This window comes from Mesoplodon mirus (assembly GCF_964341445.2).
Source record: "Mesoplodon mirus genome assembly, chromosome: 7".
Taxonomy (NCBI): domain Eukaryota; kingdom Metazoa; phylum Chordata; class Mammalia; order Artiodactyla; family Ziphiidae; genus Mesoplodon; species Mesoplodon mirus.
The window spans coordinates 87,076,434-87,103,352 of record NC_138983.1 but is presented as its reverse complement, the minus strand read 5'-3'; the positions used below and the strand labels follow the sequence as shown (position 1 = coordinate 87,103,352).

Below are 26,919 nucleotides of genomic sequence, written 5' to 3'. Positions count from 1 at the left end.
TATTTTTTTTCTACTTATTTCATCTTTATTAAAGCTACAACACAGAGAACATTAGTTGAGTTTACTTTGTAACTGCCCTTTCTCATTATTCCTGACCTGTATCTAACTAGCAGACAGTTACTTTTGATTCTTCTGAGAAAGTTCCTAAAGCATTGCTTTTCTTTATAAAATAACCTTCCTGAAGGTAATGCTATTTTTAACTACTGATCAAGATGGCCTTAATGTGTCCCTCAGTTTGGCTAAACTTCAGACAGGATTTTTCTTTACCATAGGCCCCTAACCTCCCTTTTCTGAAAACATTTACTTTAAGAAACTTGAAATTATAAATTCTTTCTCTGCCCCTTTGAGATGTAAATTTTCTCCTAGTCACTTGATAATTTTCCAACCCAGAAATGTCTTTCTCAAGGACCTGGGAGTCAGCTCTTTGAAATATAACCTTCAAGAAAGGTATTGCCCTTACTTCCCAGTCTCTGTGGGGAGTATAGGAGCCTAACTTTGATAAGAGCCAAAGCAAACAGAGATGGTCTAATTATATTGACCAACCTCTTCCCCAGCATCCTCTACTATTTTTCCTACAGCTCATCCTGGCATCTAAAAACTTCCATGCCTTTTGTTTCAGCAGAACGGAGTTCAGTCTCTCTCCCCTATTACAGAATCATCTTGAGTAAAGTACTCCTTGCCTGCTTAACCATCTGGTGCAATTTTTCTTTGACATCACTCCATCACATACTCCAAACTGCCTACCACTTTCAGATTAATCTTATAAAACTTTGTATATGTGCTGCTGAAGTGAGCACAATCTTTATAGAACTTTGAATCACTCCCTATTTCCTGTGGCATGAAGCCCACCATTCAAACTTTTCCACAGTCTTATACCTTCCAAACTCATTAGTGTTATCTTCCAATTCCTGAATTCTCTCCTCCAATAATATTAGTACATTTTCTTCCTAAACGTGGCTCTAACATTTCCCCATTTTGAGATTTCATGTGTCTTCTAATTTTTTTAATATTTGGAAATTTTATTATACTGTATTTGCCCATAACAAATAAAATAGAAATTGTTTCAAGTCTTTGCAAATAAATTTAATACAGGGTATTAAGAACACCAGTGATGAAACTTCTGAGAAGTAAAGAAGGGCCACCTAGATAATGGAGTGATTAGTAGGAATAGGAATTTACTTGTACCCCTATGCTGGAAAGGCAAAGTTAAGGAGAGGGTTGTAAAGGTGTCCAGGGCCAGGTTAAATGATCATCAATGTCAGACCATACCAGTTCTGTCTCATTGGAGTTGGAGCCGTGGAAGTTACACAGTTGCTGCTGGAGAATCTTCACAAAGTAGAGGAAGAAAGGGAGAAATCTCATAGCTTATCCCTAAACTTCCATATACCATCAGTTGCTTCTTTTTGGCTGCGCCTGATCAGAAGTAAGCTGCCTGTATGAGTCTGCTATCATGTGATACAAAACAGATTCAAGAAGGAACAATGACTAAATTCAAGAAAAAGCAGTTCCAAACTAGTATTTTTGCTTGAATGTTGTGCAACAGTTTGTTTTCTGTATTTTTTCTAACTTTATTGAGATGTAATTGACATATAGCATTGTGTAAGTTTAAGGTGTACAACCTGTTGGTATGTTACATGTTGTGAAATGATTACCACAGCAGAGCTAGTTAACACACCTCCGTTACCTCGCATAAATACCATTTTTTTTGGTGAGAACATTTAAGATCTCTCTTAGCAACTTTCAAGTATATAATACAGTTCTGTTAACTGCAATCACCATGCTGTAGATTAGATTCCCAGAAATTCATGTGCTAACTGGATATTTTACCCTTTGGTCAACATCTCCCCATTTCCCCCAACCCCAACCCCTAGCAACAACCATTCTATTCTCTGTTTCTCTGGGTTTGGCTGTTTTAGAGTCTACAATTTAGTTACATCATACAGTATTTATTTTTCTCTCTCTGACTTATTTCACTCATCATAATGCCCCAAGGATCCATAAATGTTGTTGGAAGTGGCAGGATTTTCTTCTTTTTCGTGGCTGAATAATATTCCATCTATGTACCTACCATATCTTCTATATCCATTTATCCATGTATGGACACTTTGGTTGTTTCCATTTCTCGGCAATTGTGAATAATGCTGCAATGAACGTGCGAGTGCAGATATCTCTTTGAAATAGTGATTTCATTTCCTTTAGATATATATATACCCAAAGCAGGATTGCTAATGTATGGTAGTTTTCTTTTTAATTTTTTGAGGAGACTCCATATTGTTTACCATAGCGGCTGTACCGATTTACATTCCCACCAACAGTGCACAAGGGTTTCCTTTTCTGCATGCTTGTCAACATTTGTTACGTCTTAGTCTCTTTGAGGTGATACCTCGTTGTAGTTTTGATTTGCATTTCCCTGGTGATTAGTGATGTAGAGCATCTTTTCATGAACCTGTTGGTGATCTGGATGTCTTCATTGGAAAATTTTTTATTCAGTTCTTCTGCCCAAGTTTTAATTGAATTGTTTGAAAATCTATATCTATCTATATCTATATATCTACATATAGATATAGATATAGATATAGCCACTGTATGAGTTCCTTATATATTTTGGATATTAACACCTTATCACGTACATGATTTGAAAATATTTTCTCCCATTCTGTAGCTTGCCCTTTCATTTTGTTGATTGTTTATTTTTCTGTGTAGAAGCTTTTTAGGTTGATGTAGTTATATAACAAGTTGTATAACCAGTTGTATATAACAAGTTATATAACAAGTTGTATTTCTCTTGGTGATTTTAAGATTCCCTTGTTATCTTTAACGTTGACATTTTAATTTTAATATTTCTTGGTATGGATCTCTTTAGGTTGATCTGCTTTGGAGCTCTCTGGGCTTCCTGTATCTGGATGTCTGTTTCTTTCCCCAGGTTAGGAAAAGTTTTCAGATATTATTTCTACAAATGTTTCCTGCCCCCTTTTCTCTTCTCCTTCTGCAGTTCCTATAAGGTGAATGTTATTCCATTTGATGTGCCATAAATCCCTTAAGCTTTATTCATTATTTTCATTCTTTTTTCTTCCTTATTCTCTGATTGGATGAGTTCCTCTGACCTGTCTTTGAGTTCACCTATTCTTTCTTGTGCTTCATCTACTGTATTTCTAAGTTCAGTTATTGCATTCTCCAGTTCTGTGACTTCTATTTGGAACTTTCTTATATCTTCTATTTCTTCGTTGAAGTTCTCACTGTTTTCATCCATTTTCCTTCTGAGTTCAGTGAGCATTTTTATGACCATAACTTTGAACTCTTTATCAAGTAAATTACTTATGTTCATTTCATTAAGATTTTTTCCTGAGGTTTTATTTTGTTCTTTTTTTGGAGTATAGTCCTCCCTTTCTTCATTTTGCTTGACTCTCTGTGTTGGTTTCTATGCATTAAGTGAAATAGCCACATCTCCCAGTCTTGAAGAGCTGTGTGACAGATGAACCTTGTCATTTAACCCTGTCTACTCTTGGTTGCCTCTCAAACCTTTGTGATTGTCTAAGCAGTTTATTTTTAATAGACCTGGCACACCATTCCAGCAGTTGAGGGTGTGCCAAGACAAATGAGCAACCCAAAGTGGAGGATCTCGGGCAGCACCTAGATTTAGGTTGATAGGAAGCCAGAAAACTTGGTAACAGCTTTTAAAGAATGCAAATATATTTAGTCTTGTGAGATTGCAAGTGGAAGCCCTGCTGCGCCCCAGAAGCAAGCAATCTGAAGGTGTTCCCTGGGGAGCAGTCACAAGAAAACAGTGCTTCAGATAAGTGTACAAGCTCCATTCTGGGAGATACCAGTGAACTGTAGTAAGGCAGAGTGAGGGTGGAGAGATGGCACCCCAGCCTACCTTCCCCGAGAGCACATCCGTAGCCTCTAGATGTGTGCTGAACCTGAAGCCTGCTCTTAAGTCTTGTCCCTACTAGCAAATAGGCCTTTTTCATGTAAAGGCTGGGGCTGTGTCTCAGTCTGATGGGTAGTGGTACATCCTGGGGGTGGTATCCTGCCAAGAACTGTCTCTCCAATTGTTACAGTCCCATGGGACCCAGAAAAGAAATCCCTCCTGGCCTCCAGAGCCAGGTGATCAAGGAGCATCCCCTGAGTGGAGGCCACAAAAATGGGATCTCCTGTCTTGGAGATTCTGGCTCTCTGGAGCACATCAGAAGGAAAGTGTGAAGATGATGCTTACTGGCTGAGTGAGGCGGTGGGAAGAGTGCAAAGATGACACCATTTGAATAAAGGGAAAGAGGGAAAAGAAGAAAAGAAGAAAAAATATATATATATATAGCAAGACAGAGGAAGAGCAGGGAAGAAGGAGCCAGCTGGCTGGAGCACAAAGCTGTCACCTGCAGGAAAGGAAAAAGGGGAAAAAAGATGGCACCTTTCAGTTTTATCAAGGCAGAGAGAGAGCAGGAAGATGGCACCCGCCAGCCTCTGTCCCTGGGGAGTATTCCAGCAGGCCCCTGTTCCTCAGATTAATGCTTTAAAATTGGGAAGTGAGTCTCTTTCACCAAAAGTCAGAGTGCTTTTCAAAGGGCTGCTTCTACACTTGGCCCTGGGACAGGTGAGTCTGTGCACAGGCCCTTTAAGAGCTGTTCCTCAGTTCACCACAGCCCTGTGGGTCTCATGGGATGTGCCTTGTTGGTCTTCAAAGTCAGATGTTTTGAGGGTCTATCTCTCAGGTGCCAGCCTTAAAATTTGGAGTGCCCAATGTGGGGTCCATACCCTTCACCTCTCAGGAAGAAGCTCCAGGTTTTGAGTTCCTTCCTAATTGTGTGTCTCCACACCAAGGATGGGGTTTATGGCAAAATTGTGTCTCAGCCTTTCCTACTTGTTTTGATGTGGTTTCCCTCTGGTTTTCCTGATGTGAAGGGGTTGCTCCACCATCTTTTAGTTTTCTTCAGAGGAAATTTTTCCATATGTAGCTGTAGCTTTGGTGTGTTTGTGGGAGGAGGTGGGTTCAGGATCTTCCTATGTTGCCATCTTGAACTGGAACCTATTTACTATGTTTTAAATTTTGGTTTTCAATCGTTCCGTTTGTTACTAGTATATGGAAATATGATCAATGTTGTGTATTAATGTTTATGTATTGATTTTATATTCTGAGATCCTGCTAAAGCAAGTTATTATAATTTATTATGAGTCTACTTATACATTCCTTGGAATTTTCTATGTAGACAATTATGTCATCTGTAAAGAATGACAGTTATATTTCTTCTTTTCTAATATGTATGCCTCTTTTTTCCTTTTCTTGCTGTACTACACTAACTAGAATCTAAAGTACTAAGTTGAAAACTAAGATTAGAGTGGACATTCTAACCTTGTGTTTGAACTCAGGGAAAAGCATTCATTCTTTCACCATTTGATGTGATGTTAGAAGTAGGTTTTTTGTAGATGTTCTTTATTAGGTTGAGGTAGTGACCTTCTATTCCTAGTTTTCTGAGCATTTTTAATATAAATGGGTGTTGAATCTCGTTAAATGCCTGTTCTGTATTAATTGGTGTGACAGTATGTGTTTCTTCTTTAGACTCAATATGGTAGATTACATTGATGATTTTTTACCATTGAACAAGGCTTGCATCCCTGGAATAAATTCCACTTGGTCATAGTCTATTATTCATGTGGATTCTGATGGTAGGTATTTTTGTGGATTTCTTCTAGTAGGGTAAATTATGGTTCCCCAAAAACGTCCGTGTTTAACCCCTCGTATGACAATATGTGAACGTTACCTTGTATGGAAAAATGGACTTTGCCGCTGTGACTAAGTAAAAAATCTTGAGATGAAGAGATTATCCTAAATTTTCTGGGTGGGCTATATATAAACACAAAGAGCTGTATAGGAGGGACACAGGGAGAGTCAGAGCTGGAGAGACCATGTGATGAGGGAAGCAGAGATTAAAGTGATGCACTTTGAAGATGGAAGAAGGGACTAATTCCAAGGAATGCAGGCAGCCTCTAGAAGACAGAAAGGGAAAGGAAACAGATTCTCCTGTAGGGCTTCAAAAGGAACAAGCCCTGAGACACCTTGCCTAATATCAGACTACTAAGCTGCAAAAACTTTCTTTCACAAAGGGTCAAGGAGGGCTGGGAGCACATATGTGCTGCCCACCTGGACAGAGGGGGACCTGTGAGGCTGACCTGCGGATTCTGTGGAGGTGGAGAGACATGAGCCCCTTTCTTCTCCAAGCTCTTTGCAGGGTCCAGCAGAGAGTCAGGCCACCTGTGGACGCCTGCGGCCCCAGTTCTGCATGCTGGTGGTGTAGGGGTCATGTTCAGGGAATCTCTGTTGTCCTAACACCTGCCTGGGTCCTGGGGAAGGAATCAGAACTCAGAAGCAGGAGAAGAGCCTTTGGCCAGCAGGGAAGGGGGGGTGAGGCCCAGGGCAGGTCCATAAAAGATCAGAGCACCTCAGTGCTTTAGGAGGAAGGGGCTTCAGAGGTGGGCCAGCACAGGCTGTGACAGAGGCTAAGCAGACTGGGAGGGGAGGCACTTCCGGGAGACAGCAGGGGTCTACTCCCTGCCCCTCATTGTTTGCTCGTCTCACTCTAATGAGGGGGTCATTTCCCCTGCTCTGATGATTCGAAGCCTCTGCTGGCACCCACAGGACGGTGACTGAGGCCTTCACACTCCTCAGCATGGATCCCAGCTCCCACTCAGATCTGGGGCCACAGACACCTCTCCCACACCCTGCCGCCCCTGTGAGCAAGCTGTTCTTGTGAAACGTGGTCATAGTTTGTTAGGAGGATCTGTTTTCTATGGGGATACAAACCAGTGTTGATACCAGTACACACACATGTCCAGCCATGGGTGCAAAGGGAAGGGACAGTAGTTCTGGGGTGTCTTTGCAGACCCGTAGGCCCCTAACGCCAGTCCCCACAGCCACAGCCAGATGGGTCCTCCTCCCTCAGTTGAACGAGATGCTGCTGCACAGAAATCCCACAAGTTCCACAAAGGGGCCCAACTGTCCTTTCCCTTATACAGACCTTTAACGGGTGCCCCATGAATTTCCCCACACCCATTCTCCTTGTTGCATCCTCATTGGGATTAAGAGGTAGCTGCCTCCACCACTCTCCACATTGCAATAATCCCAGTGGAACTAGAGGATGCTCCCGCTACGATGAGGCAGACAGTCCTGTCCCCATGGCCAAGACTTTTCGTCTCTGGTCAGGCCACCCACACAGGAAACCCTAGATGAGCGGAGGGTCATCCCAGCGCCGTTGTCTGGCTGCTTCAGGAAAGCAGAGAGAAGCTCCATAATGACAAGGGCCGTCTCCAGGCTCCATGCTAGAAACTGGTGAGTGTCCAGAGGGCTGAAAGGCACAAGAGCAGCTCTGCCTCCCCAGAAGGTCCAGGGATGCAGAAGACGGTACAGATGCCCCAGAAGGGCCCTAGCCAAGCAGGCGTTAGAGAAGGGGCTGATGAGGGGGTCCCTGGGGAAAGTGAGAGCTGTGCGTTCCCAGGGGCAGCCTGAGGAGTCCTTGTCTATGTGGAGGAAAGGTGTGGCCACCTGTAGACCCAGAGCTCCTGTGACCTCCCTCATCCTTCCTTCCTCTCAGGATCGCTCTCTGTGGAGCAGCTCAACACCAACAAGATGACAGTGGCCTGAGAGCATTTCCCACGAAAACGATCTTTGTTCACAATTTACATACATCACTCCAAAGGTCCTGCTCCCACCCACACCTGGCCACACCCACCTCCCTAACCCCCCACAATCCCGCTCCCCCTCCCCACCCTGGTGGTCCTGCCCCCCTCCCTTCCCCCCACATCATCCAGGATCAGCACTGGGAGGAGGAGGAGCCCCTAGGCTCCCCAGGGGGCTGCCCTGGGGCCTCGCCCTGGAGGGCCGGCCCAGCTGTTCCCTACTGGCTGCAGTGCTTCTTCCTCCTCTTCCCACGCTTCTTTGTGTCAAACGGGTCACGCTTTCTCTTTCTCAGCTGTGAGGGGCGAGCCAGCCCCAGAGCCAAGGCTGGCCTCCCAGAGACGCCGAGGCCAGCCCCGGGGATGGGCAGCTTCTCAGCAGCGGCTGGGCGTCCACACACAGCCCGCTTCCTCGACTTGGGAGCGGCTGGTGGAGCTGGGCTGAGGCCTCTTCTCTGAGAGGAGGGGGACTGGGGAGCACTCTGGGCCCCCCAACCTCCAGAGGAAGCCAGGGCTGAGACATGGGCAGGACTGAGGGACATCCCGAAAGGCACCAGTATATTCTGAGAGTCTACGATGAAGACGCTTTGGAGCACCTCCTCGTTCTCACTGGACCCGTCCCCGGGCACTCGGGCCTCCCGAAGAGGAGAGGCCTTTCTGAGAACAGACGCATCCCTGGATCTCAGTAGAGGGCCGGTGCGCCTTTGACCCTGGGGAGGGGAGAGCCGTACGGGCCGGAATATAGAGAACTCCTGACGTCCTCCAGAGGGAACAAAGACTTTGGGCCTGCACAGGGCAGTGTCTGTTTGGATGAGCCTATGAAGAGCCTCAGAATCAATCTCTGGTGGGCAGGCTTCATCACTGACCCCTAGATGGGGGTCTTGGTCGTGCCTCTGGGCACCTTGGCTGGCGTCGGACTCAGAAGGACTTGAGGCCATTCCGGGTGCACTGTGACTCGGGGCTGCCCGCACACCGTCGTCCTCTTTCAAGGCCAGGAGTCGTTTCTGCACCAGCTGGTAGGAGGGAGGAGGACAGTGACGGCTCCACGCACACGTGTGAGAGGAGGAGCACTGGGCAGTGGGACAATGGCCCTGGGGGGGAGGAGGGGACGGGCGACCCCAGGACTTGAATCCAAATACAGACACTGTGGCAGTCCTGCCATCCTCCTGCAACTGATTCCCAGCTTTGTGACCTTCCCTCCCCTCCCGGCTCCCTATCCTCTCCTTCCTTTCACCCTGCACTGCACCCACCCCAGAACGGGCCCTTCCCCATGCCAGGCGTCCCAGGCAGGGGAGGGATGGACAGCGCTATGTGGCCCTCCTGTTCTGGGGCCCTATCTCTCCCCTATTCACTGGGGTCCCTCCGTGCCCTGGTCTTCCTGGGTGTCCCTTGTGTCCCCTGTTCTACCGGGGATCCCTCCCTCCTCTGGCTCCCCTGGGTCATCTGGGTTCCCCTGTCCCCTGGATCACCTGGGGTCCCCCTCCCGTGGGGTCCCCTGGCTCCCTGAGTGTCCCTCTCCCTCCCCTGTCTCACTTCTTCGGGGGTGAGCCCTTCCTCCTGCTCCAGCTCCTTCTCTAGGGCCAAGAGATCCAGCTGTGGGTCTGGGGAAAGCAAATCTGCCAGGAATCCAGGGTGAATGACTGCCTCCACCTAGAACAGAAAGAAGAGGCTGTGAGCATCCTTGGCCAGGAGTGGCCTGTGAGACAAGAAGGCCAGGAGGGAAAGTGAAAAGCAGAGACCCACCCCACTCTCCTCCACAAGGCGGGGATGGTCAGCGCGCACACACACACACACACACACGCAAACATGCACATACACAGTCACACACAAAAGAGCACATATACAGAGGCACAAACACAGACACAAAGGCATACACACAGATAGACACAAACATACACACAAACATCTGCGTAAACCTCCCCTAACACCAGGCTCAGGAACAAGGAGCTGAGCTTAAGTCCCAACGGCCTGAGCAGAACCCAGATCTTGGGTGCTGAGAGTTCCATGCCCTGGCATCTTGCAGACCCCAGTCTCCAGGCCTAGCCTACTTTGGTGACAAAGTCCTCCTGGGAACACAGCTTGTCGATGTAGCTTAAGAGATCCGGGTCCGAGTAGGTGCCGTCCTCTTCCTGCTGCAGCTCATTTCCGTCCTCTCCCCATTCTGCATCTGAGTCGCCTGTGGCTGAGTGGACGGGCCCCACCAGCACCTCCATGATGTCCATATACTCCCTCACAGCCTCAGGTGGAATCTCCTCGGGTGCCTTGGGCTCCGGGGGTCGCTGGGACCTGTGTGGCTTCGGGCGGGAGGGCTGGGCGCTGGGGCCGGACATGCTGGGAGCACAGGCTGAGGCAGAGCAGGAGGAAGGGGAGGAAGGTGAGGGGCTCCCGGTCCACCTCCTGACCACCGAGCGCACGCTGGTGAGGGCATTGTTGGGGGACATTGATGTGGGTGTGGGGGGGTCAGGACCACCTGAAGCTTCATGCACAGTTGGAGGGGGGCGGTAAGGGGGCATCTAAGAGAGTCACATGTAAGGAAGTGGGGAACCTCCAATTTTCCAGGGGTGTCCCCATCAAGCCCACTTCTTAGGCAGACTTTGTGTGCAGTCCTTTGACAGGGAGGCGTGAGAGAAGTTACAAAATTGACCAAGTCAATACCCCGTAGTGACAAAGGGCATCTGAGACCCCACCCCCCACCCCCCGCCTCGGTGGTTGTTTTGCTTGAAAGACCAATGCCCCTGTCTTGAAGGAAAATGATCCACATGGGAACAGTGGCCAACCCTGGGCCCCTGTTACCTGTGCGTTCAACTCCAGTGGGAACCTGGGTGGCTGGCTGAAGGCCCACTTTCGGGGCTGGGGGCCCCCGAGGATCCAGCTTCGGTGGGGCTGGAGGAGGCAGGCCCTGCGCGCACTGCATCCACTGCAACTGCTGAACCTGCATCTCCTCCTCGGCCTCAAATTCCATGAACCTGGGGAGTGACGGAGGCACAGGCCACCCTGAGAAAATGGCCTGGGTTCTGGAGCCCAACAAAGGCAGCCAAGAATGAGGGATTGGGAGAGGATGTGCCTTGGGGCTGTCAAGGCCCTGTGAGGTGCTGTCCACAGCAGAGAGCTGCTCCTGGAACTGATACAAGATCTGGGACCCTTCCGGCCTCACCAGCACTGGAGAGCATTCAACAGCATAGAGCCAGGTCGCTGCACTGAACCAGGTCAACGGGACACGTGGCTGACCCAGGGGGCACCCTCCTCATGCCCCCCATCCAGAGCCACATGAAGGGCTGACAGCCAGAGGCTGGAACAGGCATGTGTTCCCCACAGGGGTCCTTGCCCAAATCCAGGACCCTGGGTTGGGACTGAGAGTTCTGGAACGTAGACCTGGAGACAGGGCTCAGGAGAGGCTGGACGATGTGGATGCTGAGCTTAGAGGACAGGCCTTCCTTTCCTCTGAGAGGTGCTTGTTTGTTTGGTTTTGTTTCTTAAACCAAGGGGATTACCGTGGAGCAAACACTGGAAGGGCCAGAGACCCTTGGGCTGATGACAGCTGGCTTCCCCAGCCTCTTGAGGGATGCCAGGGTACCCACTCAGGCCACTTTTCGTGAGGAGAGGGGGTCCCAAATGTATGTCAGTGGCCGCCAGCCAGCCACCACTAAGGAAGCAGCAGGCTGGCAGGTGGAGCTCTTTCCCCAGCCCAGCCCATATGGCCGGAGATGGACCCCTACTGGACTCACAGCTTCACCCTGCCCCGTCCTGAGACCTTCATGTCAGGGCACGGGTAGGTCAAACTCAGGGGAGGGCAGAGCTCGTGGTGGAGGAAGGACAGAAGACCCAAACTCTCAAGGTGAGGGAGGGGTTTCTGGAGGACTGTAGGGCCTCTGGGCTGCGGGCCCCCCGTTTCGAGCGACAGCCCTTCTCCTTTGTCCTCTCTGATGAGCACCCCCACGGCCAGACCCTGCCCTCACCCACTCGCCTCACCCCCCACGCAGACCCTGGGCCCAGGACGCTGACTCACTTTTGCGCCATCTCGTAGTAGATCATCCGGTCAGAGTTGCTAATGTGCTGCCATTCCTGCACGGCCCTGCACAGTCCCTCCTCCAGTGTCATGGTGGGCTTCAGGCGGGCCAGGGATCGAAGCGCTGGGCTGTAAGCACTCGGGGTCAGTCTCTGTGCCCAGCCCAGCCCCCACCTGCCTGACCCCACCCACCAATGTGGACCACACATCACTCATCACAGCATGACTGAGCAACAGGAGAGTGAGAGGCAGGTGTCCGGGAGAGCAGAGACAAGCCTTCCCGGCTACGGCTGTCACCACCTCACACTCACTCGAGGATGACCATCCACTCCCAGGCTACAGCTGGGACACTGTGCCTTGGGGAGCTCTTTTCCTCTTCAAGGCTGCCTTTTCATAATAAAAATCACCATCATCAATGAGGCGTGGCATGTGCCAGGCAATCTGCTCACACTTCGTAGATTAGCCCAAGGAGTCTTCTGCACGGTCCTCTGAATGAAGTGTGGTTGTCCCCTTTTTACGAGGGACCGCAGGTTTAGGATGGAAATGCCTGCCAGGCTCACAACTCTAGTGGGAGAGAGCCCATGCCCTTAGGAGAGCTCTACCATCACCCTGTTCCTAGTGGAATTCTCCACATCAACAAAGTCGAGGCGTGCATGAAGCGCTCTCCTGGGCCCCGTGCTCCTCCCCCTTCTCCGAAGTGACCTCCCCGGCCATGTACACTCAGGTGCTGTATGAAAGGAGACGTCAGCACAGGAGAGTGTGGCATCCACTCCTTGGCTCCTCAACTTACACCACGACCCTCTCTGACTGCAAGTCTTCAGGCCGTATTACCAGGAGAATCATGGAAGAGCAAGCTGGCTAGACTCACAGGGGGGTGGGGTCAGTTGAGATAAGGCACATTTCAGTCATGATGTCATGGACTGGCAGGCTCGCCCATATGACCGACAGTGTGCCTTCTCATGGCGTGGACATCGCCCTCACACCTTGCTTCCAGTATCCCTAGAAACCTAACCTGCGAGTCCATCCCCAGTTCCTCTTTATCTAAGAGCTCCGATAAGCTCATGACCCCCTGAGCGTTCACTCACATGAGAAAGCAGGAAAGAGCTTCCGCATCAGGCCTCTGGGGAAGGTGTCTCCGGGCCAGTGGCTTGAGGCGCTGCCACCGTCGGAAGTTACTGTACACGCTCTGGTGGTTAGAGCAGTCCTCCTGCGAGGCATAGGGCTGGTTGGTGTCCAGGCTGCCCTCCCTGGAAGTGCCATGTGGCCATGGCCCAGAGTTCACTGGGCGAATGTTAGGGGCCATCTGGGCAGCTGGTGGTGGAGCTTGAGGAGGAAAGCCTAGGGTCCAGCCTCCCTTGCCAGCCTGAGTAACTCCAACAGCTGGAGCAGTCACAATGGTCTCCATCGCAGGGGTTGCTAAGAATATGGGTGCAGGACATGCAGCACTCCCGCTGAGGGCCCCTGGAGCGCTCCAGTTGAGGGGGCCCTGAGGAACGATAAAGGTCTGAGTCTGGGGGGCCTGCACTGGCCTCCCTTGTGACCTGACTTGTACAGTGAAGTTGCAAGCCCCAGGGGCACCAGGGCCACAGCCACCATTAGCCACCAAAGGCATCCTGGGGAAAGCTGGCAGCCACAGGCTGCTGCCGGGAGGGAATGCGGGGGCGATGAGAGGTGGCAGGTGCTGCTCCCAGGGTGGCCAGTGCTGGGCGCCAGGAACGGGTGGAGGAAAGGACACTGCCGTGAAAGTAGACAAGGAGGCACCGGGGTTCATGGTGACATCCGTTCCCAGCAGTGCAGATGCTGTTGAGGCAAAGGAGAGGAGTGAATGGAGGAGGAGAATGGGCAAGTGGGACTGAGGCTTTCTGCGGCATCAGAGTGTAAATCTCCACAGATGAGAGACTCTTGGACAAGGGAAACTGCAGCGTGCAACTGTCTTCAAGTGATTTTCATGCCCTGACCTCCAGTTGAGAATTATTCCACTCGTGACCCCACGCCCATCCACCAAGCTCCCTGACCCCTGCCTGCCGAGAAGAAACTGCCTCAGCAAGCACTCACTTGGAGAGCCTCCCTAAGGCACACCCTGGCACCTAAGCCTCACAGGCTGTCTCCCAAGACCTGGAGCTGTGTGGACATCCGCTCTGTGAGAAATGCCCCTCAGCCGGCGTACTAGCAGGTAGGGGCCTTCTGCAAGGTAAGTTCTAGGCCCCCAAAGGCCCTTTGTGGACAGGCACTGTGTAAAATATTAGGGCCCCACCTCCTCCTCAGTCCTCCTTTTCCTGATGCTCAGTATAAATCCCCTCTTTCTTTCCTAGCCTCACAAAACAAAACAAAATGCTGGAAAATATCTCTAATGGAATCCTGATACAAACCCATGACACTGGCCCAGAAAGCACCTGCATCTCCGAACAACCCACAGCAGATACGTAACATGGGCCAGGTCCTGCCACCCCTTCCCCAGTGCCCAGAGTCACTGTCATCAGTCAGGAGTTCTGTTCCTAGGGGCTTGGCGTGGTCTGAGAAGTAGGCGCGTGTCCCTTAGATTCTGTCATTTCACAGCCAGTGATGGCTGCAGAGGATTAAACAAGGGCCAGGGAATTGTCATGTTACATTGGTCGTGGGAGTATAGACTGCCTGTGGTCCTTCCCCTTCCAGCTCCCAATAACGGAGAGACAATCTGAGATGCAGGCATAAGCCAGATGCCATGGCGATCAAGTTGTCTGAAACACATCCCTGTTCAGGAGAACAAGGTACACACCACGGTGCACCTAACTAACCGGAACAGATGTCATAGGACGTTTAATAGTAACACAGAAGATCATCTTCCTGATCCTGGGCTACACTCCTTCCCCCTTTAAAAGAGGAAGCAGCCTTCATAGACATTCCACCCGAACCAACCCCACTCCACATCTGTTCCCTGTCCATGAAGGAGTGACATGAAATAGGAACAAACTCTTCCTCTCAAGGCAGCCTGAGGGTCCACCATGAGATACGGGACAAGATGAAGTAGGTCTGAAGTACTGCCATTCCACAAAAGGAAGAACAATTCAGAGCAACTCAGGAACCTGAGCCCTCTCTTGGCTGAAGTTACACGTAACGGTTGCCCATCCCCTGTTGAATCCAAGGCAACAGTTACCTGAACTGACAAGTGAGCTCTGGGCTGGGAGGAGTGGACGAGGTGTGGGCTGCGGCAGTTAGAGTAACCCCCTGCCTAGCTCTCGGAGAGGACACTTCACTGCAGGTGTGGCCACACACAGCCCCATTGAATAGTTTTCTCACCAAGACCATCTCTCCCCACGGCCCCCTGAGATATAGTATGCTCCTGTTCAAATCCCTTTGAAAGATATGGTGAGGCAAGCTTCAGGTGCCTCAGGAACACAATACAGCTCTAGGCTTTCCTCATGACCCTCCCTGTGTCACCACCAGGACATCACACACATCCTTACACACACGTTTCAAAGTGGCTTGTCTCCCTTCTAGAAAGAATCAGACTGCTGCCATCCTTTCTCCATTGCCAGGGCAATTCCTCTTGATCCACCTCCAACGACCCCTCCTCCCCAGGGCAGTCTCAGGTTTCTTCAGGCTCCCCAGTCTCCCCAGGTGAAATGTCCTTGTGCGTCCAGTGCTCTCTTCTCCCTCTACTTCAGTCCAGCTGTGTGCCCACAGTTAAGTGTAACGTGTGAACCTGAAGGATGTGAGGATGGCAGGGTCTCTGAGAACACACCCCCAGCCTATAGGCTTACCTCCTATTGAAGCCATCCTGCAGGCTTGGGCACGGACTACTGCTGCCTGGTAGCCTCAATGAGAAAAGTCAAGACCAGGAGCCAGAGAGCGACCTGCTTCAGCAAACGCTCGGGATCCAAGTCAACGAGGGACACGTTTGAAAGTAAACCGGAAAATGCGGGCTGAACCGTTCTGCGGTGGGGGAGGGGCAGAGGGCACGTGGGTCGGGGTGGCGTGCGCTGGGGGGACATTCCACGAGGGCTCTGGCAGGTAGGCAAGAACCGGAAGTTCCTTCCACCTCCCACAGTGGCAACACAATTGGCGTGTGCCTCTTTAGGCAGTTTATAGACTGTTGTTTTGATTCACGGCACCGAGGTTGAACATGACAGTCCCTTCCTTTCACGTCTTTATCCATCAACCTAGGGTTTTTTTTTTTTTTTTTTTTTTGCGGTACGCGGGCCTCTCACTGTTGTGGTCTCTCCCGTTGCGGAGCACATGCTCCGGGCGCGCAGGCTCAGCGGCCATGGCTCACGGTCCCAGCTGATCCGCGGCATGTGGGATCTTCCCAGACCGGGGCACGAACCCGTGTCCCCTGCATCGGCAGGCGGACTCTCAACCACTGCGCCACCAGGGAAGCCCTGGAGCTTTAATAATGAAGGAAAACTTAAATGATTTGCAACCAATAACTTCATACTAGAGGAATGGTGAGGCAAAATATTGTACCCAGGCACTCGAGAAAGGCAGGCTGCCTTGTTGCTTCCTCCCTTTGTTCAGTCATTCAACCAATTATTTACAAGATTCTCACTCATAATTCTGATACAGTATTTGAAGGACTCTTCTCAAGGCCACTGATACAAAAATTGCACTGTGCAAAAATTAGCCAGTCCCAATTCTGCAATCACTTTTGTAATACTTCAAAATCCTACACCCCACAGACAGAGAGAATCAAATTAGCCCAAATGTAACTTGGGAAGACCAGTCACAGAAGGGAGTATCTAAAAGTCCTTTGGATCATGATCTCTGACTATTCCTGCACAGAAGGTGGGGGCGGGCATTGACTACTGAGAAAAAACATCTCTGGACATGCATCACAAGCCTCAGAAGACAGTTCCATCTTCCACTCAATCATGAAACATTAAAGAAACGAAGAGATACCATGTTTGTGTCTTGTGGAGTTTTCAAGTCTGCACTTGGAGGCGCTTAGTGCTGTTACATGGGAGGGGTCTTCAGAGGCATCCTGTTGAGTGAGAAATGCTCTAATCTTGCGTTTGACCAGAAAGCGGATCTGATGACTGACGTCTCTTCGGGAAGTTTACAAAGTCAGGTCAGTGAGTCGATCCCGCTACTGTTTTTGTTGTTGTTTTATTGTCAACTGAAATTCTGCAAGATATTATAAAAAAGGAGGGAGGGAAAATAAAATTGTTCCCATACTACCTGTTGAAATTGGCCCAGATGGTCAACTCTTTCTCAAAATTATTTTTTAAAAAACCCCAAAACCGTACAAAGGAAACACCTGTGAACACTGAGAAAAAATATTCTAGTAGAGTAAATGCGTTGGAAAAACTCTAGGAACGGAGTCAGGAGACAGTATCTTAAGAGTGTTTCCCAGGTCTGAAATTCTTTGCTAGCATTGTTCTTTAACGGAAACTTCAGGTGTGCTAGGAAAAAGGACCTACTGTTTTTTGAAAGACATTAACAAGAACCAAGGAACGGCAGTCCAAAGGACATGAAAGTACTTGGCCCAATTTGAGGCCACTGTGCTTACAGCGGAGCTCTCCAGAACTCTTTGTAGCTAAGTGCATGGGTTTCACGAGTGCAATATAAAACTCACGAGTGCACATTTCCCAAGAGCTGGTTTTAAGAAGAGACCGTCACGAAGGTTCCCAGCGAGGAGCGTCGCCAGAGAAGTTCCGCAGCTTGCCCGACCCTCCATTTCTGTCCTCTCCTGCAGAGACCTCCTAGGCCCGCGCACCCCGCGCCTGCACGCCCGCGCACGCCTGTGCACGCCCACTGGGGCGGGGCTCTCGGGCACGCGGACCGCCGTCGTCCAACAGCTCCCGGCGTCTGCTGGGGCAGTTTGCTCCGGAAGACAGGAGCGCATGCGCGAGCGCCGAGGGTGGGGCCCCAATGGCTGTCCGGCGGGGAGGGGCCTGTCATGGCGGCCTGTAGAGTCAATTCTAGGAATCCTGAGGTAAGGGGTACGGGGACTTTTCACCCCTCAGGTGTCACCGCTCTGCACTGTTGTTCACCCTGTGGGTTATTTGTGCCCTTGTCCATGTAAGGAGACTCCCCACAATGTGGATTCACGCCCCCATAGAGCTCGATTCCCTTGAGATGTTTACCCCAGGATTATCGGCACCACTGGGGAGCCGGCTGCATGAAGGGTTCAGTGATTGCGGGGCCTACAGTGGGGGCTAAATAGTGTGTGCGAGCTATTAAACAGGTGCCGTTCTAGTCTGCGCGTTGTGAAGAGTACAAAAGCTAGAGGGAAGTTCTTGCGAGTTGAAAACCCTCATCTGGTTCCGAAGGTGTAGCTCAGGTGATTGGAAAATGAGTGAAGATGGAAGGAACACACTCATCGTTTCACTAGTGTCTTCCTTCTTATCATAAAAACATCAGTCAACACTTGTGTTCAAACTGCATTCTTTTGTCAGTGATGCGAGCAACTTTGCTGAATGTGGTAATAAACATGTATTTGTAGTCTGGTGTCAAATCATGATTGATTTGCAAGCATAGATGGGGTCTGTACATACTTAATTGGTTGGTGGGAATCTGATAGGTAGTCAAATGTGTGGGTTGGTTTTGTCCGTGGATATTTGTGTTTGAAGGGAGGTCATGCCTGTGTTTTTGTGAGAGTGTGTAAGAGTGAGTGTTGTATTTGGAGGGTGTTGAGATGTGACGCAGGCCTACTCAAGGAGTTGGTGGTTAGGTGTTTGTAATTTGGTGTTTGGGGAATATGTTTACATGTGTTTTTTTCACCCATGAATTTGGGGATTTGTGTGTGTCTAATGGTGGATTTGGAAGGATTATCTGCATATGCATAAGGGCAATGTCAGGAAAAGTAGTGGTGTATATTACTTTGGGTGTCCAGTCTGTTAATTTTGTATATTTGGGGAATGTAGGCTGATCATTTGTGTATTCAGGGCATGTTGTATGGTTATGGGGTGTTTGTGGGTGTGCATGTTCAGGAGCTGTGTATGTATATTTGGATGTGTAGAGGGCAAGTCTGTGACTATTTTATGGGGCTGGTGGATGTTGAATGTGTAGGTATGTTGTGTTTGTATGATCCTGTATTCTGCAAGATGGCAGAGTTCATTCTGCGTGAGAGGTTGGGAATGTGGGGTTATGTATACGCCAGTAGTGTGGTACTGTATGTGTATTTGGAACAAAGGGCGTATAGGGTGACATTATTGCCTATTTGTAGTGTACTGGGTAATTGTGGTTCTATTTGGGACTTGTGGAGAGTTGTGTGTTCAATGAGTTTGTGTGTGTATTCAAGGGGCATGGCCACTTGGAGGAATATTTGCTGAGGCTGTGCATTTGTAATTTTCAGTAGGAGCCTCTTAGGCTTATGTATTTTGGGAAGTGAGTGTATCTGATAGAGAGGTAGGGTTCTATGTTTCTACAGGGAAGATGGACAATTGCATTTGTATGTATTAGAAATATGTGATACGGGTATTTGTTAGTACTTGCATATGTGTGAGCTGGCTCCTGATAGCTAGGGATAATTTGATATATGGAAGTTGTTTCATAAATGGTTTGCTGGAGATATTTTCATGTATCTTACTTGTGTATTCTAATCCGTGTGCGTGTCCATCATCAGGTGCATGCATTATCAGAGTTTGTTCATAAGGTATGGAGTTGTTAGGAGTATTCAAAGTGTATTTCTTTGGAGAACGCTAGGGTGTCTATACATGTGTTTGGTAGGAGTAAGAGGTGGTCTGTCTATATATTCAGGGTGAGGGTAGAAATGTATATATACACACACACACACACCTATACAGTTTGTATGTTGGAGTAGTGGTGGGGAGCTTGTATTCTGGAGAGGTAGCATAATGTATAGTGTTTGGGAGGGGATCCATATATTCAGGGGTTAGGAATATTTGCATGTGTGTGTCCATAGGTGTGTGAGAATTGTGTATGTATCTTAGTAAGACTGCAGAGGTTGTCGGTGTTTTTCTGTTTTGAATGTGTCTGAGCATTTGGGGTGTATACTCATGAGTAGTTTGTGGATGTGTGTATTTGTGATTTGTGAGTGTAGCAGGAGGCTTCGAGTCCTCTATGTGTCTATTTCAAAATGTAATGCCTGAAGAATTTAGTGGTGTTGCTTGTATGTGTGTTCTCAGTATTAGTGAGGTGGACTTACATGTACAGTTGACCCAAACATGGGTTTCAACCACACGGGTCCACGTATAGTGGATTTCTTTTTCAGTAACTACTACAGGACTACTACAGGATCCATGGATGCAGAGCCACTGCATGGAGGGTTGGCGCCCTAACCCCCAAGTTGTTCAAGGGTCAGCTGTATTTGATAAGTATAGATTATTTGTGCCTGTGTGTGTTTTTGAGTTCCTGGGGCTTCTGGGGTATGTATTCTGTGGGATGTGAGAGTTTAGTTTGTGTGTTTGGAAACCAGTGGGCTGTGTAGGTTATGTGTGTGTGCAGGAATCCTGCAGTATATGTATTTTAGGGCTGTGGGATTGCATATGGGTCTTTTTTGGGGTTGCACATGAGACAGTTGTGTACTTGGTGACCCTGTGTGCTTAGGTACTCAGTGTGTACATCTGGATGGCATATTGGTTGCACATGTTTGTTTTCAGGCCCATGTTGTGTGTGTATATATAGTTGTGAGAGTGGAATGTGAATATTCAGGGTGAGTAAGGTTTCATCTGTAAAAATTTAGGTAGTAAGAGGTGGTCTGTTTGTGTATTTATTCAGGGTGAGGGTGTGTGTTCAGGATATATATATATATATATATATATATATATATATATATATACAAACACAAATGTATATGTGGTATCCTTTTGGTTATATATCTGTGGTGGGAGTTGAGAGTTCTCCTTGGGGTGTAAGTGGATTCTGTGCACATATTCACAGGAAAAGTTATGGGATGTGCTGGAACTGGTTCATACTGTCTTGGGAGAGTCAATGGTGCATATCTCTTCCCATCTGTGTGTTTAGTGATGTCAGGTGGGTAGCTTGAAATTGGTCATGCTGGGAATATTTATACCATGTAGATACCATAAGTGAAGTCTTTCCCGCCTTTCTCGGAGAGCTTTTTATCAAGCACTTAGCAGCGTACCACTGATGTGCGTGTTTGGATTGTGTATGAATGAAGCAAGAATATTTGGGCATCGGTGGGTATGTATGGGACACTCATGTGAATTGTGAGTGGGGCTTCTGGGGCTATGGGCCCTTGTATATGTGCATTGACCCTGGTAATTGTGAATCATTGCATTGCTCCTATCAGGTTGGTCTGTTCTTTAGGGCCAGAGAATCCCCATAAATGTTGTTGATTCCCAGTAGAAATCATGCAGATGGATACAGGGGTGTCTGTACCTTAGGCAGGTGGACACTCCTTCAGCATTTGTGTGGTCCTAGCGTCTGGGTCCCTAGAAGGGGGCGCCTGGCGGACAGATGGCCATGCAGAGCAGAACCTTCACAGGTGTGTTGTTGGCATGACAGGCAGCAATCAGAAAGTCATGGGGCTTCCTGGATAGGAGGTCAGGTGACCAAGGGTTCTCCCAGGAAAACCCCCTGAGAATCAGTTGGACAGCTACAGGCATTCCTGGCTCTTCTGTGGCACAGCGGACGTGCAAGGACACCCTCCACATGGGGTCCAGAGCCATGTGTCCCTGAGCCCAACTGCCCCAGGGTGGTGGGAACTGTTGCATATCAGGCTGGTCAACTGTATCACTAGGTCTCAACCAACCTGTCTCATGGAAACCTAAGTCCTCACGGATAGGCAGGACCTCTAGGGATCACTGAGCTGACAAGGACAGAGGTAGGGAGGCTTTGTCACTGAGGGAGAGTTGGGGACTGAGACCTGGAGAGCCTGGGGAGTCCCACTCTGAGGAGATACGGCTCTGATGTTCCCAAACCCTTTAGACATGTTCTCTGTTCTTTTCTGAAGGCTCAAGATGCTTCTAGCAGTGGGAAGCTTATCTCAGTTTCATGTTTCTCTGATAGGATGAACTGACCCTTTTATTCACTCTTCCACATCGAGCTGCAAACCCATCAGAGGGAACCATGTGATCGTTGTAGCCACCAGCTGACCCCACAGCCACCTTGTGCCTCCCTTGGACCCACCCAAGCATTTCTGAGCCTTCTTTATGGTGAGTCTTGTGGCCTTTTCTCCCTCATTGTGACTCCTCCTGCCAATAAAACATGCTGTGAATGTTAACAAAAGGAAACCTGCACTAGAATTGGAGTCTGGAAGGCCCGTAGAGGGAGCTCTCATGCCGTGCCACTCATCATCAATTACCCCAACAGGAAGAGGTCATTTACTGACCCCAAAGAGGAAGTGCAACCACTTTACTACCCCAGCTGGAGGAGGGAAGACTTCCTTCCTGGCCAGCAACAAGAAATAGAAAATAGAAATAGCTAATAGAAAATTCCGCAGTTTAGCCAATGAGACGCCGTTGTCACCTGAAGTTTTACTTTCCTCCAGTGAACTTCCATTTTTTCCCTTGATGATGACTTTCTTTCCTTGTCCCACCCTCCTTACTATACAAGTCTTCTGGGACTTCCCTTGTGGTCCATCAGCCAAGACTCCGCGCTTCCAGTGCACGGGTTTGATCCCTGGTCGGGGAACTAAGATTTCCACATGCCATGTGGCATGGCCAAAAAAAGAGAAAGCCTTCCATGTTGTGTAACCCGTTGGAGTATCTCCCTTTCTATCAGATGAGATACTGCCTGATTCATGAATCGTTTAATAAGGCCAATTTATTCAAAATTCAAAGTAAATCTTCCAATTTACTCAGTTAAATTTTGTTTTTTAATACATTGGGGGCATGCAGAGGTGGCCACTAACAGTTTAATATGTATCCCTCCAGAAATGTTCTGTATAAAAATATGTATGTGCACTTTTCTAAAATCCACTCTTATGATTGCTACTGCTAACAAGATGATTTTATGATTAAATGCTTATCTTTTTAAAAAGAAAAAGGTAAATATATTGGTGGCAGTGATGGGATCTGAAGCAAATTTCTGATTAACATTTTGGGACAAGGAGAAACAGGTGTGGTGCCCACAACTCCTTTGAGTTCACTGTCTTTCTTGCCATTCCTGAAGGTTGTTGGTAAGCTCCTCTTGGTTTGAGCTCCATTCTCTTTGCGTTTGTGCTCCCAATCTAACTGGCTTTCCTTTACAGGGCAGGTCAGTTTGGCTGGTAGAGGATTCTCCTTGAGGCCAAACCCCTAGCCTTTCAGATGGAAATTCCCAGGACACAGTAACATCTCTTGGTTATTGCCAGTATATTTTTGAGTGGTAAACCGTAGCCCCTAATTTTGTTCCCTGGATTCCACACTGGGCACTGCTGACAGTGTAGTCTGCACTTGCCCATCTGTTTGGAATCAGCCCCCAGTTTCCATGCTTGGAGCTGTTGGTGGTGGCTATAGTTCTCCATTTTGTTTGGAATCAGTTTGCAGTCCCCCTTCCTTGGGATTTGCCGTTTGGATCTTTTTCCTCAGTCCAAGGATCCCTGGGAATCGGTGGTGGTGCATACCAGGCCTTCTTTTGTCCAGGACATAGTAACATCTCTTTGTTACTGCTGATATATTAAGGCGCAGGTTTTTTGTGTGTTCTTTTGGGTTGACAAAGGCTAGCTAAGGAAATGAGATCCTTTATCGCCAAAGAGTTGAGAATGCCAGCTTCTGGCACACCTGCTTATTTTATATTTAAGAACTATGGTCCTGGAGGTTGTAGATATTTAGAAAGATGGAAAAATTATACTAATATTGATCTAGAATTACAGTGGTCATTGTGGGGCATGTTCCAGTTAGACAAGATTGTACATTTAAGGAAAACACTAGAGAGCAAGGGTTCACAGATTGCACAGGGAGAATGAGATGCCTGCTTTACTTGGTATGTAAAAGTTTACAGACGGTTTCAAGATTCCAAAATAGCTTCGTTGAGAGACTTAGAACAAAAAGCTAATGAAAAATTAAAGAGACAAAAGGTACCTGAAACAAAAGACCATAGGACGGATGTGACTGCAGATTTAACTCCTACTGTCCCCCCCTTTCCTTTTTCACCTGAGTACTCTTGTTTTACTCATTTTCTGTCTGAAATACTTTTCTATTCCAAAAAGAATATTTAACAATTGCCATTTAAAGTAAAACTACCTGAGATTGCAGGTGAGCCCCCTCAGGTGTCCTTTACCCCTTGGTCAAAGACTGAACTGAGAGCTGTAGTCAAAGAATTCTCTAAACCTTGGAGGAACCCCCAACATTTTTTAAAGACTTCAGAGTCACTGTCAGGGCGTATGTCCCCAAACTGCTAGATCTTTATCCACTTGTACACATGTTGGTAGGACTGGGGGAAGCCCCAGAATGGATGTGGGAAGCAAAATGACATAATCCCTAGGATGATATTCAAGATCCTCAACCTAAAAAGGCTTGCAGAATAACAACTAACCTTTTATAAGCTATTCCTAAAATCTTCCCTGCTCACACTTGGTCTATTATTAATTGGCCTAATAATGATTGATGTATTATTCACTTGTACAAACAAAAGAGGGGTGAATCTGTGGAAGACTTTAGAGCCAGTTTGGAAGCTCTCTTTTTACAGCAGTTGGTGTTCCAAGGAATAAAAAGGCCACTCAGCCTGCTTTAACTGCCCTCTTTGTAAGTGGATTATCTTCTGAGATTAGTGGATTGATAAAAGGGCAGAAAAGAGGGTGGGAGGCTATAGGCCTGACTGAACTCGTGACTATAGCTGAGCATTTTGAAAGGACCTTGGAGCAAGATCACAAACAGAAATCCACCAAGCTCATAGCCTTACAGTTACAACAGCTCTAAGGCAAGGGACACAAAATGACACCTGGGCCTCCCCCATTACAACCTCCTAGGGGTCCATGATCAATTTGATGACCCAAAGTTGATGTTTCATTTGTAATCAGTGAGGACACTGGAAAAAGAGGTGTCCTCAAAAGTCCTATGCAAACTCTTCACAATTGCTCTCATATCTGTCTCAAAGGGAGGGCCCCCCGTGACCCTCTCGCCTAGTTGGCAGAACTCCAGAGGTTCTCTGGTAAACTATTACCAGCAATGACCTTAAACAGCCCAGAGGAAAATATAATGAAAAACGGCCAAATTTTAGTTGATACTGGAGCTATGCTTTCTACTTTAAACCCCACTCTCATATTTTACTTTGAAATCTACATTAAACTCTAACCCTAACTGTAAACATAATTACCTAACCGTTCAACACCCTACCCCTAGCCCTAACCAGAGCTGTGCTTTCTACTCTAAATCCCACCCTCAAAGAACAACAGGTCCCTCTGAGTAAAGAGGATGTTTCCATAGTGGGAGTACCTAATACAGTTCAGAGAGAATTTTTTATCTCAACCAAGATTCCTTTCTGCTATGCAGTATAGCCCCAGTTAATCTACTCAGTAGAGATCTCTTTTCTAACTTCAAAGGGCCAGTACATTTTGCCTCCAGTGGAGATCTCACCTTAAAATTTCCTGATCAACGTGAACCTGATCAGTTATGTTCCTTACAATCTGTCCTGGACCTAAAAGCGGAAGTTCAACAAAAGTTCCCTAATTGGATGGAGATGCCTGCAAATTTGGGGGCTACTTCTGACAGTGTTAACATGAGAAGAATAAAAAAATGCAAACCTATAAAGATTCAGATAGATGTAGCTAAGCCTCTCCCTAGGTTTCCTCAACAGCTATTAAAGCCTGCGGTCATACAAGGTCCCATAGCTATTGTAGAAGACCTAATTGCCCAGGAGGTAATCATTCCTGTACTCGTCCCTGCAGCATGCCAATCTTGCCTGGTTGGAAACCTGGCAGGATGGCCATTTGTCCAGGACTTGGGAGCTGTTAATAAAAATAGTTTTTCCCTGTTTTCCTGTTGTTCCAAACCTAGCCACCCTTGTGTCACAAGCTTGAACTGACTTGAAATGGTTTACAGTTGGAGACCTTTGTTCACCTTTCTTCAGCATCCCGGAGACCCAACAGCCAATATCTACATGGCTTTACTTGGAACAATCAACAATATACCTGCACTTTTATGCCTCGAGGGTTCACTGGGACTCCTTCTTTTTTCCTCCCAAGTACTTCACCAAGATTTAAGTACCCTCTAGTTCCCTGAGAAATCAGCCTTTTTACCATATGGAGATAACCTCCTGCTGTACTCAGCTACTGTAAAGGTTCCATAAGGCATTCATAAAAGATTCCATTTATTTGCTGCAACAGTTAGCTGAGAAAGAACACAAAGGAAAAATTACAATTATCCGTAGACGCTGTTCATTACCTAGGACGTAATCTAAGCACTGAAGGAATTCAGCTATCTCCAGAGAGAATTAGGCTGATACAGGAACTTCCTAGACTCACAACTAAGTGCTAGCATTGTGGATTTCTAGGTTTAGCTGGTTATTGCAAGCTCTAGGTTCCAAATTTTTCTGTTACCTCTTCCACTCTGTGAACTTATTAAAGGTTTAGTTCCTGAAGCCTTTGCTTGGGAAGATAAACACAAGCAGGTTTTTATAAGGCTAAAGCAAGCAGTGCAGGAGCTGCCTGCCTTAGGGTTACCCAAATGATCAGGTTCAGGTTGATCCGGAAACTTTTTTTTTTTTTTTTTTTTTTTTGCGGTACGCGGGCCTCTCACTGTTGTGGCCTCTCCCGTTGCGGAGCACAGGCTCCGGACGCGCAGGCTCAGCGGCCATGGCTCACGGGCCCAGCCGCTCTGCGGCATGTGGGATCTTCCCGGACCGGGGCACGAACCCGTGTCCCCTGCATCGGCAGGTGAACTGTCAACCACTGCGCCACCTGGGAAGCCCGATCCGGATACTTTAATGTGAGATCTCCACTGGAGGCAAAGTATATTAGCCCTTTTAAGTTCGAAAAGAGATCTCTACTTAATAGATTAACTTTAGGTTATTCAAAACCTTTTACTTTATTTGTGCATGAAAGGCATAATCAGGCCGTGCAGAACTGTGTGAGCATGGTAGTAAACACAGGCCCATTGCCTGTTATAGCATACAACTTGATTCAGTTGCTTTTGCCCGTCTCAGGTGTCTTAAGGTTATAGCCACAACTGCAAATTTAGTGGAAGCCTTGGCAGATTTGACTCTAGAAAATGAAGTTTATTTGCAAACTCCACACCTTGTCCACAGTCTTCTTAACGCTGAATTGACAACATTTCTCTGCAAGTATCACTAGATTAACTTCCTGTGAAATCCTGCTTTCACCACCTCATCTTTAAACGTCACAACGTTCTCAATCCTGCTACACTACTACCTCTGTCTCACAAAGGTGAGGGCCGTGACTGCCAGGTAACAGTGTCCCATGGGAA

The 26,919-nt window shown here is 47.9% G+C and overlaps 2 protein-coding genes across 7 annotated transcripts in view; one reads left to right on the top strand and one right to left on the bottom strand.

Moving 5' to 3' along the window:
• Window positions 1-26,919, top strand: part of LOC309807115 (uncharacterized protein) — a 155,773-nt gene that overhangs the window by 124,395 nt on the left and 4,459 nt on the right. The window contains exons 5-6 of one of the 6 annotated variants that reach the window (XR_014294516.1): window positions 21,584-21,729; window positions 26,741-26,879. Coding sequence is in view for 2 of the 6 variants with exons in the window: in XM_082626347.1 (XP_082482473.1) it covers window positions 7,584-7,633 (50 nt within the window). In the remaining 4 variants the exon portion in view is untranslated. Of the gene's footprint in view, window positions 1-5,554; window positions 6,157-7,583; window positions 7,751-21,583; window positions 21,730-22,556; window positions 24,915-26,638; window positions 26,880-26,919 lie in introns of those variants that run through there. The other 5 variants (XR_014294517.1, XR_014294518.1, XR_014294515.1 and 2 more) reach the window with 5 other exon arrangements.
• Window positions 7,766-13,457, bottom strand: LOC309808033 (NUT family member 2G-like). Its single transcript, XM_082628045.1, has 7 exons — window positions 12,755-13,457; window positions 11,983-12,058; window positions 11,672-11,800; window positions 10,508-10,631; window positions 9,714-10,178; window positions 9,199-9,315; window positions 7,766-8,678 (listed from the first exon to the last, which is right to left on the bottom strand). The coding sequence occupies exons 1-7, from the start codon at window positions 13,440-13,442 to the stop codon at window positions 7,887-7,889; spliced, it is 2,391 nt and encodes a 796-aa protein (XP_082484171.1). The 5' UTR covers window positions 13,443-13,457; the 3' UTR covers window positions 7,766-7,886.

Excerpts from the sequence above, each read along its gene's own strand:
- LOC309808033 (XM_082628045.1), bottom strand. The coding sequence starts at position 13,442 with ATGAACCCCGGTGCCTCCTTGTCTACTTTCACGGCAGTGTCCTTTCCT. Across the intron at positions 12,059-12,754 it reads TCTTTCCTGCTTTCTCATGT|GCAGCCTTGAAGAGGAAAAG; the intron begins GAGTGAACGCTC and ends TATTATGAAAAG. Across the intron at positions 11,801-11,982 it reads GAGTGGATGGTCATCCTCGA|CCCAGCGCTTCGATCCCTGG; the intron begins GTGAGTGTGAGG and ends GAGTGCTTACAG.